The sequence below is a fragment of the Urocampus carinirostris genome, chromosome 4 (genome assembly GCF_059441175.1).
Source record: "Urocampus carinirostris isolate Australia breed hairy pipefish chromosome 4, RoL_Ucar_1.0, whole genome shotgun sequence".
NCBI classification, from domain to species: Eukaryota; Metazoa; Chordata; class Actinopteri; order Syngnathiformes; family Syngnathidae; genus Urocampus; species Urocampus carinirostris.
In genome coordinates, this window is record NC_142352.1 from 27,764,156 (window position 1) to 27,776,219 (window position 12,064).

At 36.9% G+C, this 12,064-nt stretch overlaps 1 protein-coding gene across 1 annotated transcript in view; it reads right to left on the reverse strand.

The window, feature by feature from the left end:
• The window catches only part of pepd (peptidase D), a 32,087-nt gene extending 20,390 nt beyond the window's left edge, over positions 1 to 11,697 (reverse strand). Inside the window, exons 1-6 of the mRNA XM_088334018.1 lie at positions 11,592 to 11,697; positions 6,055 to 6,238; positions 5,828 to 5,955; positions 5,143 to 5,206; positions 3,184 to 3,231; positions 1,500 to 1,561 (exon numbers count right to left, since the gene is read on the reverse strand). Coding sequence (XP_088190144.1) covers positions 1,500 to 1,561; positions 3,184 to 3,231; positions 5,143 to 5,206; positions 5,828 to 5,955; positions 6,055 to 6,238; positions 11,592 to 11,608 — 503 coding nt within the window. The 5' untranslated portion in view covers positions 11,609 to 11,697. The remainder of the gene's footprint in view (positions 1 to 1,499; positions 1,562 to 3,183; positions 3,232 to 5,142; positions 5,207 to 5,827; positions 5,956 to 6,054; positions 6,239 to 11,591) is intronic.
• Between the last annotated feature and the right edge of the window lie 367 nt (positions 11,698 to 12,064).

The following is a 12,064-nucleotide window of genomic DNA, read 5'->3' on the forward strand; positions in this document are numbered from 1 at the left end:
AAAAAAAAATGCAGGTTTATATTATAGTTCCTGTTATTTTGCTTATTATTTAAAACATTAGATATTCTCTTAATGAATAAATGATACACAATATTTATTCAACGTCAAACATTACATGTGGAAATGGTGACTACTTCCCAAAAGACATCCCTCCCACTAAGCCTTTGTAATCGGAATACTCTCAAACAGCATGTACACTGGCTTATTAGTATGTCTCTAGGCATGTAAATGATTCATTCTTGCTCCAGAAATCCAATATTCAATTTCCAATAGGATCATCATTGTTTGCATGACGGAATTATTTACTTCAGGGATGTCAAACTCAGTCTGGCACTAAGGCTGGATCCAGACTCTGTTCTCAGGCAGGTCAGATCAGTAAAAGAATGGCAACTCCTAATTTTTAGCTTTGTCTTTCAGTATTATGCTTTATCATTCGGCCTACATTAGGAACCTACTCATTGATGAGAAGAGAAGAATAGAGAATAGAATTTACTTTTATTGTCATTCTTTGTAACCATGCACACAGAACGAAATGTCGATACACCTGACCCGTACAGTTAAACTGTAGCGAGCCGATGCAGCCGCAGCCAAACAGGGCGCAGCCATTTTAGTCATTAGGTGACCAAACCCCAATTCCAACCCTTAATGAGAAGGGATATTTTCTAAACAACACATTTGTTTACAAACAATGGGGAAAGAAATTTTTATATTTAGCTTTGCATGTGTTAAGTGGTTTATTTCAACAATGAATGTGGTTTTACACCTGAAAAAACTCACCACGCTATACAAACTCAACACTGCCCTAGCGTCCGAAGAGAGCATTTGGTTTGCAATAATGCCAAAGTCATAACTTTTGAGAAAATTGACCGAGACACCCGCTTCTTTTATTGACATACTCAGAAATGTATGCCGGACTAGATGAAATGATCCAACATGGTGGTTGTATAAGGTCAGTGTTTCAGGAAAAACTTCCACATCTTCGACTAATTGGAGTTCCAATGTGGCAGACAGGAGTAAATGATTCAACTCGATGAACTTTCGCTGCTTTGATTGCCCTAAGCAAGAAACTTTCCCTTTTTTTTTTTCAAATTCCTTTTTTTTCTTCTTTGTCTTATTTGTTGTTCATTTTTTCAATGTTCTCCCCTCTTTTCCCTTTATTTTTTTCCGATTGTGTTCTTTGTTTTTCTATATGTTTTACATTTTTCTATTACCATTTTCCCTATTCTTTTCTTTTCTAGAATTTATCCTTTTTTATGTCTTTTTAGCTTTCATTTATCCATTACCAATTATTTTTCCTGTTTTGCGTTTTTTTTTCTGTTTTCGTTACTTTATACTTTTCTTCTTTCCAATTCATTTTTTTTCATTTTCCCCTTTTTTTCTTGGCCTGTTTTTCTTTTTTTTCCCCGTCTCTTTTTTTTAAATGTTCTTAGGATATTTTCTTATATTTGTCAAGATTCCTAAAGAACCCCAAAACTCAGTGTCACAGAAGCAGAACCTACTGGCTAATTCCTTCAAAAGAAGCTTCCCGGCTTACGCTCCCGCTGTCTGTGTTCTGTCCGCGCTACAAAAACACACAAAAGAGCGCACGACATAGATTAGAAACGGTATATACATCCACACGCTTATGCATAATTACGTTTGAGTGACTTCTTGTAAGTCACAGGAAACATTGAGAACTTTGATTACGTGTTAGCTCGCTTATCTCAAATCATTGGTCGTAAGCACAAGTGTGTAAATGTGCACTCATAAAAAACAAAGATTACAATTTTTATAGCACCTTAAGACAAGTGGAACGGAAGGATTTTTTCCCAAGCCAGGTAAGCTGGCTCCGTAAGTAAAATGGAGTCTAATAGTGCATGATCAAAATTAAAAGTATGTAAGCTTTCAATATTACTTTGAGATATTTTAGCACATTTTACAACGGTATTTTCAAAAAAAGTGTTTTTTTTTGTCTTCATCCAAATAACTATTTTCTGGAAAAAGAAATATATGAAATTGCTTTTACCCTCCAAATTTAAACCAAACTCTTTTTTTAAAATTCAAACCGAAATATAACTTTAAATGTATGTTATTTAAATAGCCAAGAATGTTTTTTTTCCGGAAAATATAAATAAAATATAGATTTTGCATTCTCCACCCCCCAAATTTTTTTATATATCAAACTTTTTTTAAATTCAAACTGAAGTATAACTTAAAATGTATATAATATAATTAAATAGTCAAGGAAATCTATTCTACTATGTGATTACTTTCTCGTGTAAAATTATAAAAGATTATTTGAAAAATTCTACGGCAAGAATATTTCTTAATCATGTATTTATCTACAATATTATTTATCTTTGTATAACACAGCAATTTGTAATAAATTCCCTGCCCTTACAAAATTTAAAAATATATGTAAAATGTTTTTCTTTAGCTTGTCCTTATTATGTTATCATTTTTATTTATTTTTATTCATTTACTCACATAATTTCCTATATCGTCTACATTGTGATTCTAGGTACTTTCTTTTCCTTGTAAAATAAGATCTTTATTTAAAACCTCTATTCAAAAGTGCTATTTGAAAAAGATTAAAGTTTTAAACATACCTATATCTAGCCATGAAATTATTTAATTTTGGCATTATTTACTTTTGTAATAAATTCACTGTTGGCACAAATACAAAGATATGAAATTAAAACAAAAATATAATAATACATATGAAATATGTATATGTGTATTATTTTGGGAAGAATTTGATTGTATATTATTTTTTGTTGTTAGGCGGATTATTCTTTATTTATTTGGCCTTTTCTTATGTTTCCCCCTTCTTTGTCCTTTTCAAACTTTGACTACTGTTGATCAAAGTGCCATCATTGGTCAGGAAGAAAATGAAGGTTATTATATAATATTGAACATAGCTGTTTTCTATGATGAGGACACGAATAAATGTTAAATAATCAATCTTTCATAACAGTTAATGTGTCAATGTCACAATAGTTAGCTTCCATTTACATGGAAACAAGAGCGTGGGTTTGGTTTTGGAATTGGTGGGGACACATTTTTTTTTGTGATGACAAATGGGACAAAATGATTGGTGGGTACAGGCCCCCTCAGTCCATGCCAAAACAACGCCCTTGGTTATGACCCATCTCACCATTTCTTTTTGAATTGATATTATAAGATATAAAAAGCCAAATTCACCAGTGTGAGGAGGACCGCTGGTTTCAGGTCTTTCAGCACTTGGGCAATCTGCAAAAAAAACAGACAAAATGTCATAGTTTTCGTGTAGTCACGCACGCACGCCCACAATACAGAGTACAATATACACTAACGTGCCACAGAACCTCAAATGACTTAAATCTTCGTCCGGCACCCTAAATGTCAGGCAAGGATTTAACTATCACTCGGCTTAAATTTTAAGTACTATGATAGCGATAAAGGTCACCTCCATCCGTTAACACCACACGGTAGAGCCCCTGCTCTCTATTCAATCTGGGGGACATTGCCAGCTCTCGCTAACTGAGCAGACAACATTCTTAAGGACTTTATCTCACCCTCTGGCTGGCAGACATTACCGGTCCCTCAAAACAAGGACTAGGAGACTCAAGCAGTTTCGTTCCCATTGCCTTGACACAAAACAGTAGAAATGTCTTTACTGTGTTTAAAAAAATATACGTTCATATTTGATTTCTTTATTCTTATCAGAAATGAAAAAGGTTGCCTTTTTTTTTTTGCTTGTACCGTATTTATTTATGTATACACACATTTTCATTTTACCCCAGAAACTTCAATGTTTGGGTGCTCTATATTCACAAGGTTTCACGTTGGTATATTACCGCATCTTAGCAAAGATCAATCAGCCGACAAGTACCACTAAACACATTCGCTTAACAATGGTGGCAAAAGGAAATCAAACCTGGATCACGGTGGTTATAGCGCTGAATCATAGTCAATAGACCACTAGGTTTGTATATGACATAAGAAAAGGCACCAGATTTGATCTCATCACTTTATTCTTACTCGCGGTGCCACGCTGTGGAGCATTATGGGAAAAAGTTCAGCCAAAACAATGGTGCACAATGTGATTTTCACAGCTCACAGATCCTATTACTGCAGAGTCGTACGGACCCCACTTCCTGTCTTGGGCAAGTAGAGCCTCCTGGTGCCTATTCCTTTCCAGGCCGTTTTTTGAATAGGGGTTGCTCCCGTAGATGAAACATATACTGGTGGCCATGGTTACCAATAGCAGAAGGCTCCTGATCTGCCTCAGATACAGCACCTTCATCATCTGGTCACTGTTGTTTTTTGGGTATGGAGCGTCATTCCACTCTTTAGGGATGAGCCAGACCTCGGCAATGACAGGCATTTGTGAGACAATACTTATACTAGAATCTAAATCACTGGTCAGAACCTATTTTGTTCTGAAATCTTGAGGATCACATTGCATGACGTGGTACTGTGAGTAAAAATAGAGTGATAATGAGATCAGATTGAATGCCTCTTATTTGTATCCCCATTGATCTAGTGATTAGACAGTGGATTTAGGCTTATTAATTTTATTATTGTCATCGTTATTTTTTTACTAATGTCATTAGCGGGCTGGGCTGCAAAGGTCATTGTAATAAAGTATTTAATAAATATATAAGAATATGTGTTTACTTCACAAATTTTGACTATTGCGGCTCCATTATAGAACGCAACCCCCGCAAAAACGAGGGTTTACTGAACATATATTTGAAAAAAAAAGGAAAGGAAACTTGGTAGGTCTTCACTATGCCAGCAGCACTTAAAAAAGTCACAATATTGACATGTTTTTCTTATTTTGTGCTGGTAGCGCGAGACCCTGCTGGCAACACTTTAAGCGAAGGAAAACGGTCATTCTGGCATTTCAGCATCTCGACGGCTCCCACTGTGACTTTTAAACAAGAAGTGGCCAGGATTGACGCGGAAATTGTTCCCACCAAGCGGGAACCTGGCGCCTCAGGGAGGCTGCGAGAAAAGCTCTGTTCCTTCCAGCATCACGAAGGTCAGAGTGTAAATTTAGCAAAAGGTAAAGTTGGATTCAAGATGTTCAGGAGGCCATTACTTTCAGAAAGAATTTTAAAACTTAAAAGATCCGAGAGATTTCTAGAGAAAGAACAGGTACAAAAGTAGACTTACATCACAGGTGTAGTGCACCTCATCAACAGCGTATTTCTTCCTGAAGTGGTCTTTGGAATAGATCCTGTAGACAGGGGACCATTTTTAGTTGGGGAAAAAAACAAAGCCTAAAAGGAGCAACATTTTTGTCAAAGAGGAAGATGTAGTGCTACCTCTGCACAAGCACCTCCACACACAATTTCAATATGCAAATTTAATTTGGAACAAAAATCTTTCCCTACATACAATGGAAAATACAGGTCCCGAACATTCCCATAGGCTACCACTAGAGACCGCTCTTGACCACCAGAATTAGCTCGACTCAGTTTGCATATAAAAAAACCAGTATAGGCAAAAAGTAAATAAAATGGCATGTAAGAGTTCTTTGTGTGTATGTTAATTTAAAACTTACAGCAGTGGCGGGCCGTGCATGTCACATCTAAGCCTTCAGTGATGTACTACACTGTTATCGTTATGACACTCACGTAAAGATAACAGTGTCGGCCATGCAAGACAACTACCTTATCAGGGCATTTGGGAGGACAGAACTCAAAAATTCGTTTTTTATTATTTCATATCTGGAAAATGTGCTTGTTACTGGAGCAATTTAAGCTACAAGCACAGTCCTGGAATTAAACTTGTATGAAGAGGTGGCACTGAATTTTTGTTTGTATTGTCTTTCAGCGCAAGAAACACGACAACTCACTCTCCCATCCAAGTGGCGTAACTCTCAGGGAGTTTCGGAACAAACACGATGGATCGTCCCGAGTCCACTTCAATGGCCCCGTAGCAGTCAGCCTCCGTCACCCCAAAGGCCCAATGAAAGAAAGACTCCTTTGGAAACAGAATTAAAAAGCGGGAAAAAAATTAAAGCCAACACAGTTTATCCGTCTTTTCCTTTAAATGCCTGGTGCTCTGGTCTGCAGAACCGACCTGCCTGAAAAGGAGGTCCGTGTCGGTGCAGTGCCTCTGCTGTTGCTCGCCGCCCTGCAGCACCACAACTGAGTGGGATTCCAGGCCCTCTTGGGCCCTTAGTCCAGTGCACAGGCGACGGCGGTTTTCGGCAAAAAGCCCGGCGGACACTCGGAGGGTGTCATTGCCAAGCCAGTAAACCGGTCTGAAGAAATATTTATATGTATCAGCTTGAGTGTACAATAAACTGCTGGGAGGCAGTAACCTGGCCAAACGACAATTTTAGGAGTGGAATAAGATGTTTTTTGGCACCTCTTTACGCCACCATACGACATCAGCAACGCATTATTTCATGTGCCCAAAAACTTATGAAATTGGTTTTTAATAGTCTATTGGCTGAACTACCTCCCACAATACCTTTCCCTCTTTTCAGTTTAGAAGCCCGTGTGCATTGTAAAGACTGCGAGTGGGTGAAACAGTACTGACCTTTTTGGATTGTATTCATTTCCAATGGTTCTCAAGGCTTGCAGTGATGTTCAAGGCATAAGCAAAATCATCACAACCATGGAACCAAAGCTTGCTTGATTGATTATTAGGGTATTTAAAGAATGCAAGAAATGCTCCCACCTGGTTGGCTGCATGGTCGTAACCACTCAATGATCCGCACGTTTATTAAAATAAAGAGATGACTCAAGCAACGTCTTCTTAGTGTAAAAAAATCTTCACGAGTGAAAGCTGTAAAATCTGTCTTCAATTTAAACTGCTGTGTCCAACCAATAATTTCACTGTACAAGCTTAAGTTACATCACACCAGATGTAGATAAAATGTTATTGATCCTTCACATGAATATTTAATTATGTTACTTATTCATATACACGTACATTACATATAAGTAGTACTTATTTAGTATTTCCCATACCATTGAAAGTTACTGACAGGCTGCTAGAGATTAATTGGTCCCAATTAATCTCTTCATATTTTTAAAACATACGATAATAAATGCAAAGTTAATAAACATCCCTTTAAGATATCTCATTAGATAAAAGATGCCATGGTGTGCTTGCTTAAACGCTTTTGTCCTTTCACTAGCTTTTAGTTAAGTGGTTGACTGGGTAATATGTTTAGTTTCGTCTCTGTCGCTGTGCTAATTTGTTCATTGAGCAAAGGAGGGAGGTCCTGAGAGGGAAAGAGGATGCAGAACAAGTGAGGGAAGGAACAGGTCAAAATAAGGAGAGAGCAAGACTAGGACAAAGAGAAGGAAAGGGAAAAAAAAATGAGTAAAAGCTGGAGAATGATCCCAATTTAAGGTACTGTATATTATTAAACCTCTGTGTACCGTCTTTTTTTGTTAATATGTCATGTTTCAATGTGGGCCCATGCAGCTTATAGTCAGATGTACATGTATGTATGTACAAAATGTTTTTTCCTTTAAAAATGCACTGTGTGCGGCTTATATTAAGGTGTGCCTTATGGTCCGAATTTTACGGTATTTATGATCTGACAGGTTCCAAGGGCACACAATCATCATAGAGCTAGCTTCAAAATATGCTCTAAAAATACTCCAGATCAATGCGTTTGAAATTAAAATGTACAAGATCTTCTTCCGGGGGAGCATCGCCCCAAATCCCCTTAGACTGTCCACCCACCAGGTTCCCACAAAATCCTATGGGAAACACTACGATTGAGTACCATTTTGTTATTTTATTGATTTTATGTAGGTTGCCGGCGGTTCGGAATGCATTAGCTACACATTACCCTACGTTTCTATCAGCAAAGGGAAATTTCACTTTGTGATCCCCACCTCAGGCGGATTAATGTGATAACCCTGGGTTCTACTGTAAGACAACCACAATTTTAGTTTTACTATTGCTTGCTAAGTAAACAGAGAAAAATTGTGATCGATTTAAATGATGGAAGAATAACGGAAAAGATGAAACCAAGCAATTCGTGGAGGACTTTGGCACCGCATGCTAAGGCCCTAACAAGTATTTATGAGCTTTATGGATCGACTTTGAATCTAGTCTATCGTGCAGGATCAGATAAAGGGGTTTTAGTGAGACTTGTTATACCACCCGCCGTGCTACAATAATTTAGTCCGAGTAATGACTTTGCAGGCAGGGGGACACAGAGAACCACTGAAAGTCTTAGTCGCTGCATCTAGGGGTCTCAAACTCAATTGACTTGAAGGCCAACCGAGCTAGGGTCTGGATGGGGTTGGCCCACATTGGGTTTTCCACAAGAAAACCTCAGATCAAGCCCATCCCAGCCATCTACGGGCAGTGGGCAGGGGACACCCTGAACTGGTTGCCAGCCAATCGCAGGGCACACAGGGACAGACAACTCATTCGCTCATTCACACCTAGGGACAATTTGGACCGGCCAATTCACCTGAAATGCATGTTTTTGGAACGTGGGAGGAAACCGGAGTGCCCGGAGGAAACCCACGCAAGCACGGGGAGAACATACAAACTCCGCACAGGAAGTCTGGAGCTGGATTCGAACCCGCGACAGGTACCCATGACATGAACTGTGCCGCACAAGCGCTAACCACTGCGCCGCCGTGCTGCCCTAGGAAAAATAATAAAGAAAAAAGAAAACAAAATGCAACAAAAAAAAAGAACAAAGAGTAAATGGGAAAAAAAGGGTACAAAAAAGCTATTTTTTAGGGTGTACCCTTAGTACAGGGTAGAGCCATATTGGACCACCACCCCTTTACCCCCAAAAAGGAACATGTGCCTGGAGTCGCCCAAAAAAAAAAAAAAAAAAAAAGTGCAGGTATTTTGGCTTGTTTTGTAAATCAATATTTTAGATTTAATGAACTTTTATACTAGGGCGGGGGTCTCAAACGGTCATCCCGCAGGCTGCAATTGGACCCCAGCCCGCAAGTTCGAGACCCCTGCTGTATCTGAAGGATTAGCTTCACTCCATGTCAACGCAGTAGCCTCCTTTTACAGAAAAGGGTGGTAAAACGGCATTAAATTCCTATTATCCAGTAAGAAAATATTTGTTTTCCTGTTAATTAAATTTAAAAACTTAACAAATATTAACATTATTTAAAATGCGGATACTAATTCCAATTAAAAACAAACATAGCCATACATTTCACTTTTGCATGTTGGTTTTATTTTCAGCTCCATATCTTTGACTTCAACGGTCCTTCAAAAAGATTCACAGGAATTTGTACCTGCTAGCTCAGCTTTAATTTTAAAGGGCAAAGTTTCCTGTCTGTTTCGATTGCATAACTTCTCGGGACGGTGCGAGAAAGGCCACTGTTTCTAGAAAAAAAATCAAATTACAAATAAAAAGGAGACGCAGTAAATTGTAGAACCTTTGGGGAATGTCGTGATAGACTTTAATAACTAGTGTTATATTTGAATTTTTGCACAAAATATTATTCTTGGACAGTAGTAGTTAGTCATTTAGTGATAGGAAACCAATCTGTTCAATGATTATACCAGGTAATAATCAACGATTGAATGGGCTTACAAAACTACACAAGAAATTTTTTTTTCCAATCAATTTTTCTACTCAGTAACTGAGTACTTAGACTTTTTAAATGTAATAACTAGGAATGATCTTTGTTCTGGTTGGGTGTTGTATACTTTTATGTCATTAACATTTCATGCTGGCAATTACAATCAGATAAAATTTTCAAAAGAAGAAGAAATCCGCTTCCTCTTCCTAGTTCGTGTGTAAACATTCTATACTGTATCTCCAGCGCGCTAAGAACTTTGACATTTGTATTGTTTAATATTTTGTGCATCCATTCAATATGGTTGGCGTAAAGTGTAAAGAAGAGGCGAGCAGTTTCTTTTGAAATGAAAGTGGAATAAGAAAGCTTTATGCGGTTGAGAAAATGGTTGGATCGCATTATTTCGGCCACTTTTTACCACGGAGGAGGAAGTCTCCTAACTGTTGAAGCTCATCCTTCAAAAGTAAGTTAAACTTAACTTTATTTATCTTTATAAAGCATATTATTTTAGTTTTTTGGTACAAGACAATACATGTTACTTATACGAGTTAAACATACTTAAATAAACCGTAAACATACAAAATATAGCACTGAAGCAACTTGCGAACAAATTCAACTTACGAACGATCGTAAGTAGGACAGCGTCTGTAACGTCAACTAAAAACAGTATTTCGTTTACAAATACACAAGAAGGATTGTTTTACTGCTTCTTCTTTTTATATCGTAATGCATTTGATGGCCTTTTCTACTCACCCTGTAACTGCATGTAGACATTACTTACATAAGGACTATTGAGTAATCTCTATGTCAGTTATTTGTAATATACATTTTTCCTGTACTTTTCATGAAAGTATTTACATAGAGAGATATTTGGAGATTAAGAAAGGGATTATAATATTTTCAAGTCAACAAAAGGGTTAATGCAGACAAAAATTATTTGGTTAACAAAAAAAAATACACAAGGATTGTTGTTTATTACTTTTCTACTCACGTAGTATCTTTGATTGCTTTTTCTACTCAATGTAATTGCATTTGAACATTTTCAACACAATGACCAAGGAGTAATCTTTAAATTATTATTACATAGTATACATTCTTCCGGTACATTTCATATTTTTACATGAAGGGATAATCATAAATTGGCGGCATGGTTCAGAGCCCATGGGACCTTAAAATCCAGCCTTTCCGTGAGGAGTTTGCATGTTCTCTCAAAAAAAATCATGGATGTCAGCTTAATTGGCTGGTCTGAATTGTCCCTTAGTGTGAATGAGTAAATTAGTTGTCTGTCTCTGTGTGCCCTGTGAATAGCTGACAACCAGTTCAGGGTGTCCCCTGCCCACTGCCCGAAAACCAATGAGATGGTCTCCAGCACCCCCGCCACCCTACTGAGGATAAGAGGTGCAGAAAATGGATGGATGGATGGATGGACATTGATAATTTAGGACATGTTTTTTAATAGTTTGATATTTAATAGATAAAGGCTTAATACAAAAAAACTGAGTTAACTAAAAATAGTTTTTTAAATCTAATTATGGTCTTAATAAGGGAAATTCCTTGAAAGAACAATTATTGATTGCTAACACATTTTACATTTATTCCTTTACATTTGATTCAGGGATGTACATTAAGGGATATTTTTTAAAAATAAGATGGTTTTTAATATTTTCAAGTTTAATAGACAAAGGCTCAAAAACAGCTAAACATTATTTTTTTTAAAACAACAACAAAAAAAAAACAGAAGGGATAATTCTAGATTTTAGTATTTTAATACGGGAAATTCATTTTTTAAACTAAATGGACAACAATGGATAACAATTAAGTCTAAAATACTCTGAAAGAACCTTTTTTTAAATCGGAATTATAAACGCACTGTGCGAAATTGATTAGGATTTCGAGCTCAAAGTGAATTGTTTGAAGAAGTCATGCGTCATCAATATTCGGCGGTGATTCCACCGTAACCTCAGAAGCCACAAAAAGCTAGACAATTACATCTACATAAAGAAACAATAATTAAGAATAACGTGCACGAACGGAAGACTTTAAGAAAGTCATGTAAAATTTGTGTTGAATTAGAAATAAACTCACTGCGATGCTGCAGCCATGTTGACATTCTAGCTCTCACACAAGTGTCACGTGGCGACGGAAGTCACGTGACGTCTTTCTTTTTTTTAGCTGACGCGACATTGTGCTGCCTTCGCTGAAATCGGACATTTGACCTTCTTTTTGATTGAGCAGCGGCAGCGAGACAATAGTAGTAAAGCGAAGGCTGCTTGTATAATAAACATGAAATATTATTATGAAATTGTTTTATTGTGACTACTACATATATAAGAGGAATTACACATGCTCTTTTTGAGTGAGTCCCAGGTCCCTGTGATCATTTGTGCCGATATTTTTGAAACATTGGTTTAACTATCTGTTTAATACATTTTTATGATCATAAAGTTTATAAGAGATGTATTTTGACATATTTTAAGCTTTTTACTTTATAATATACCAGTTACACCTATTTCTTACAACAAAATATGAGTCACAAATGTTTTCCTTTCTTTTTTTGT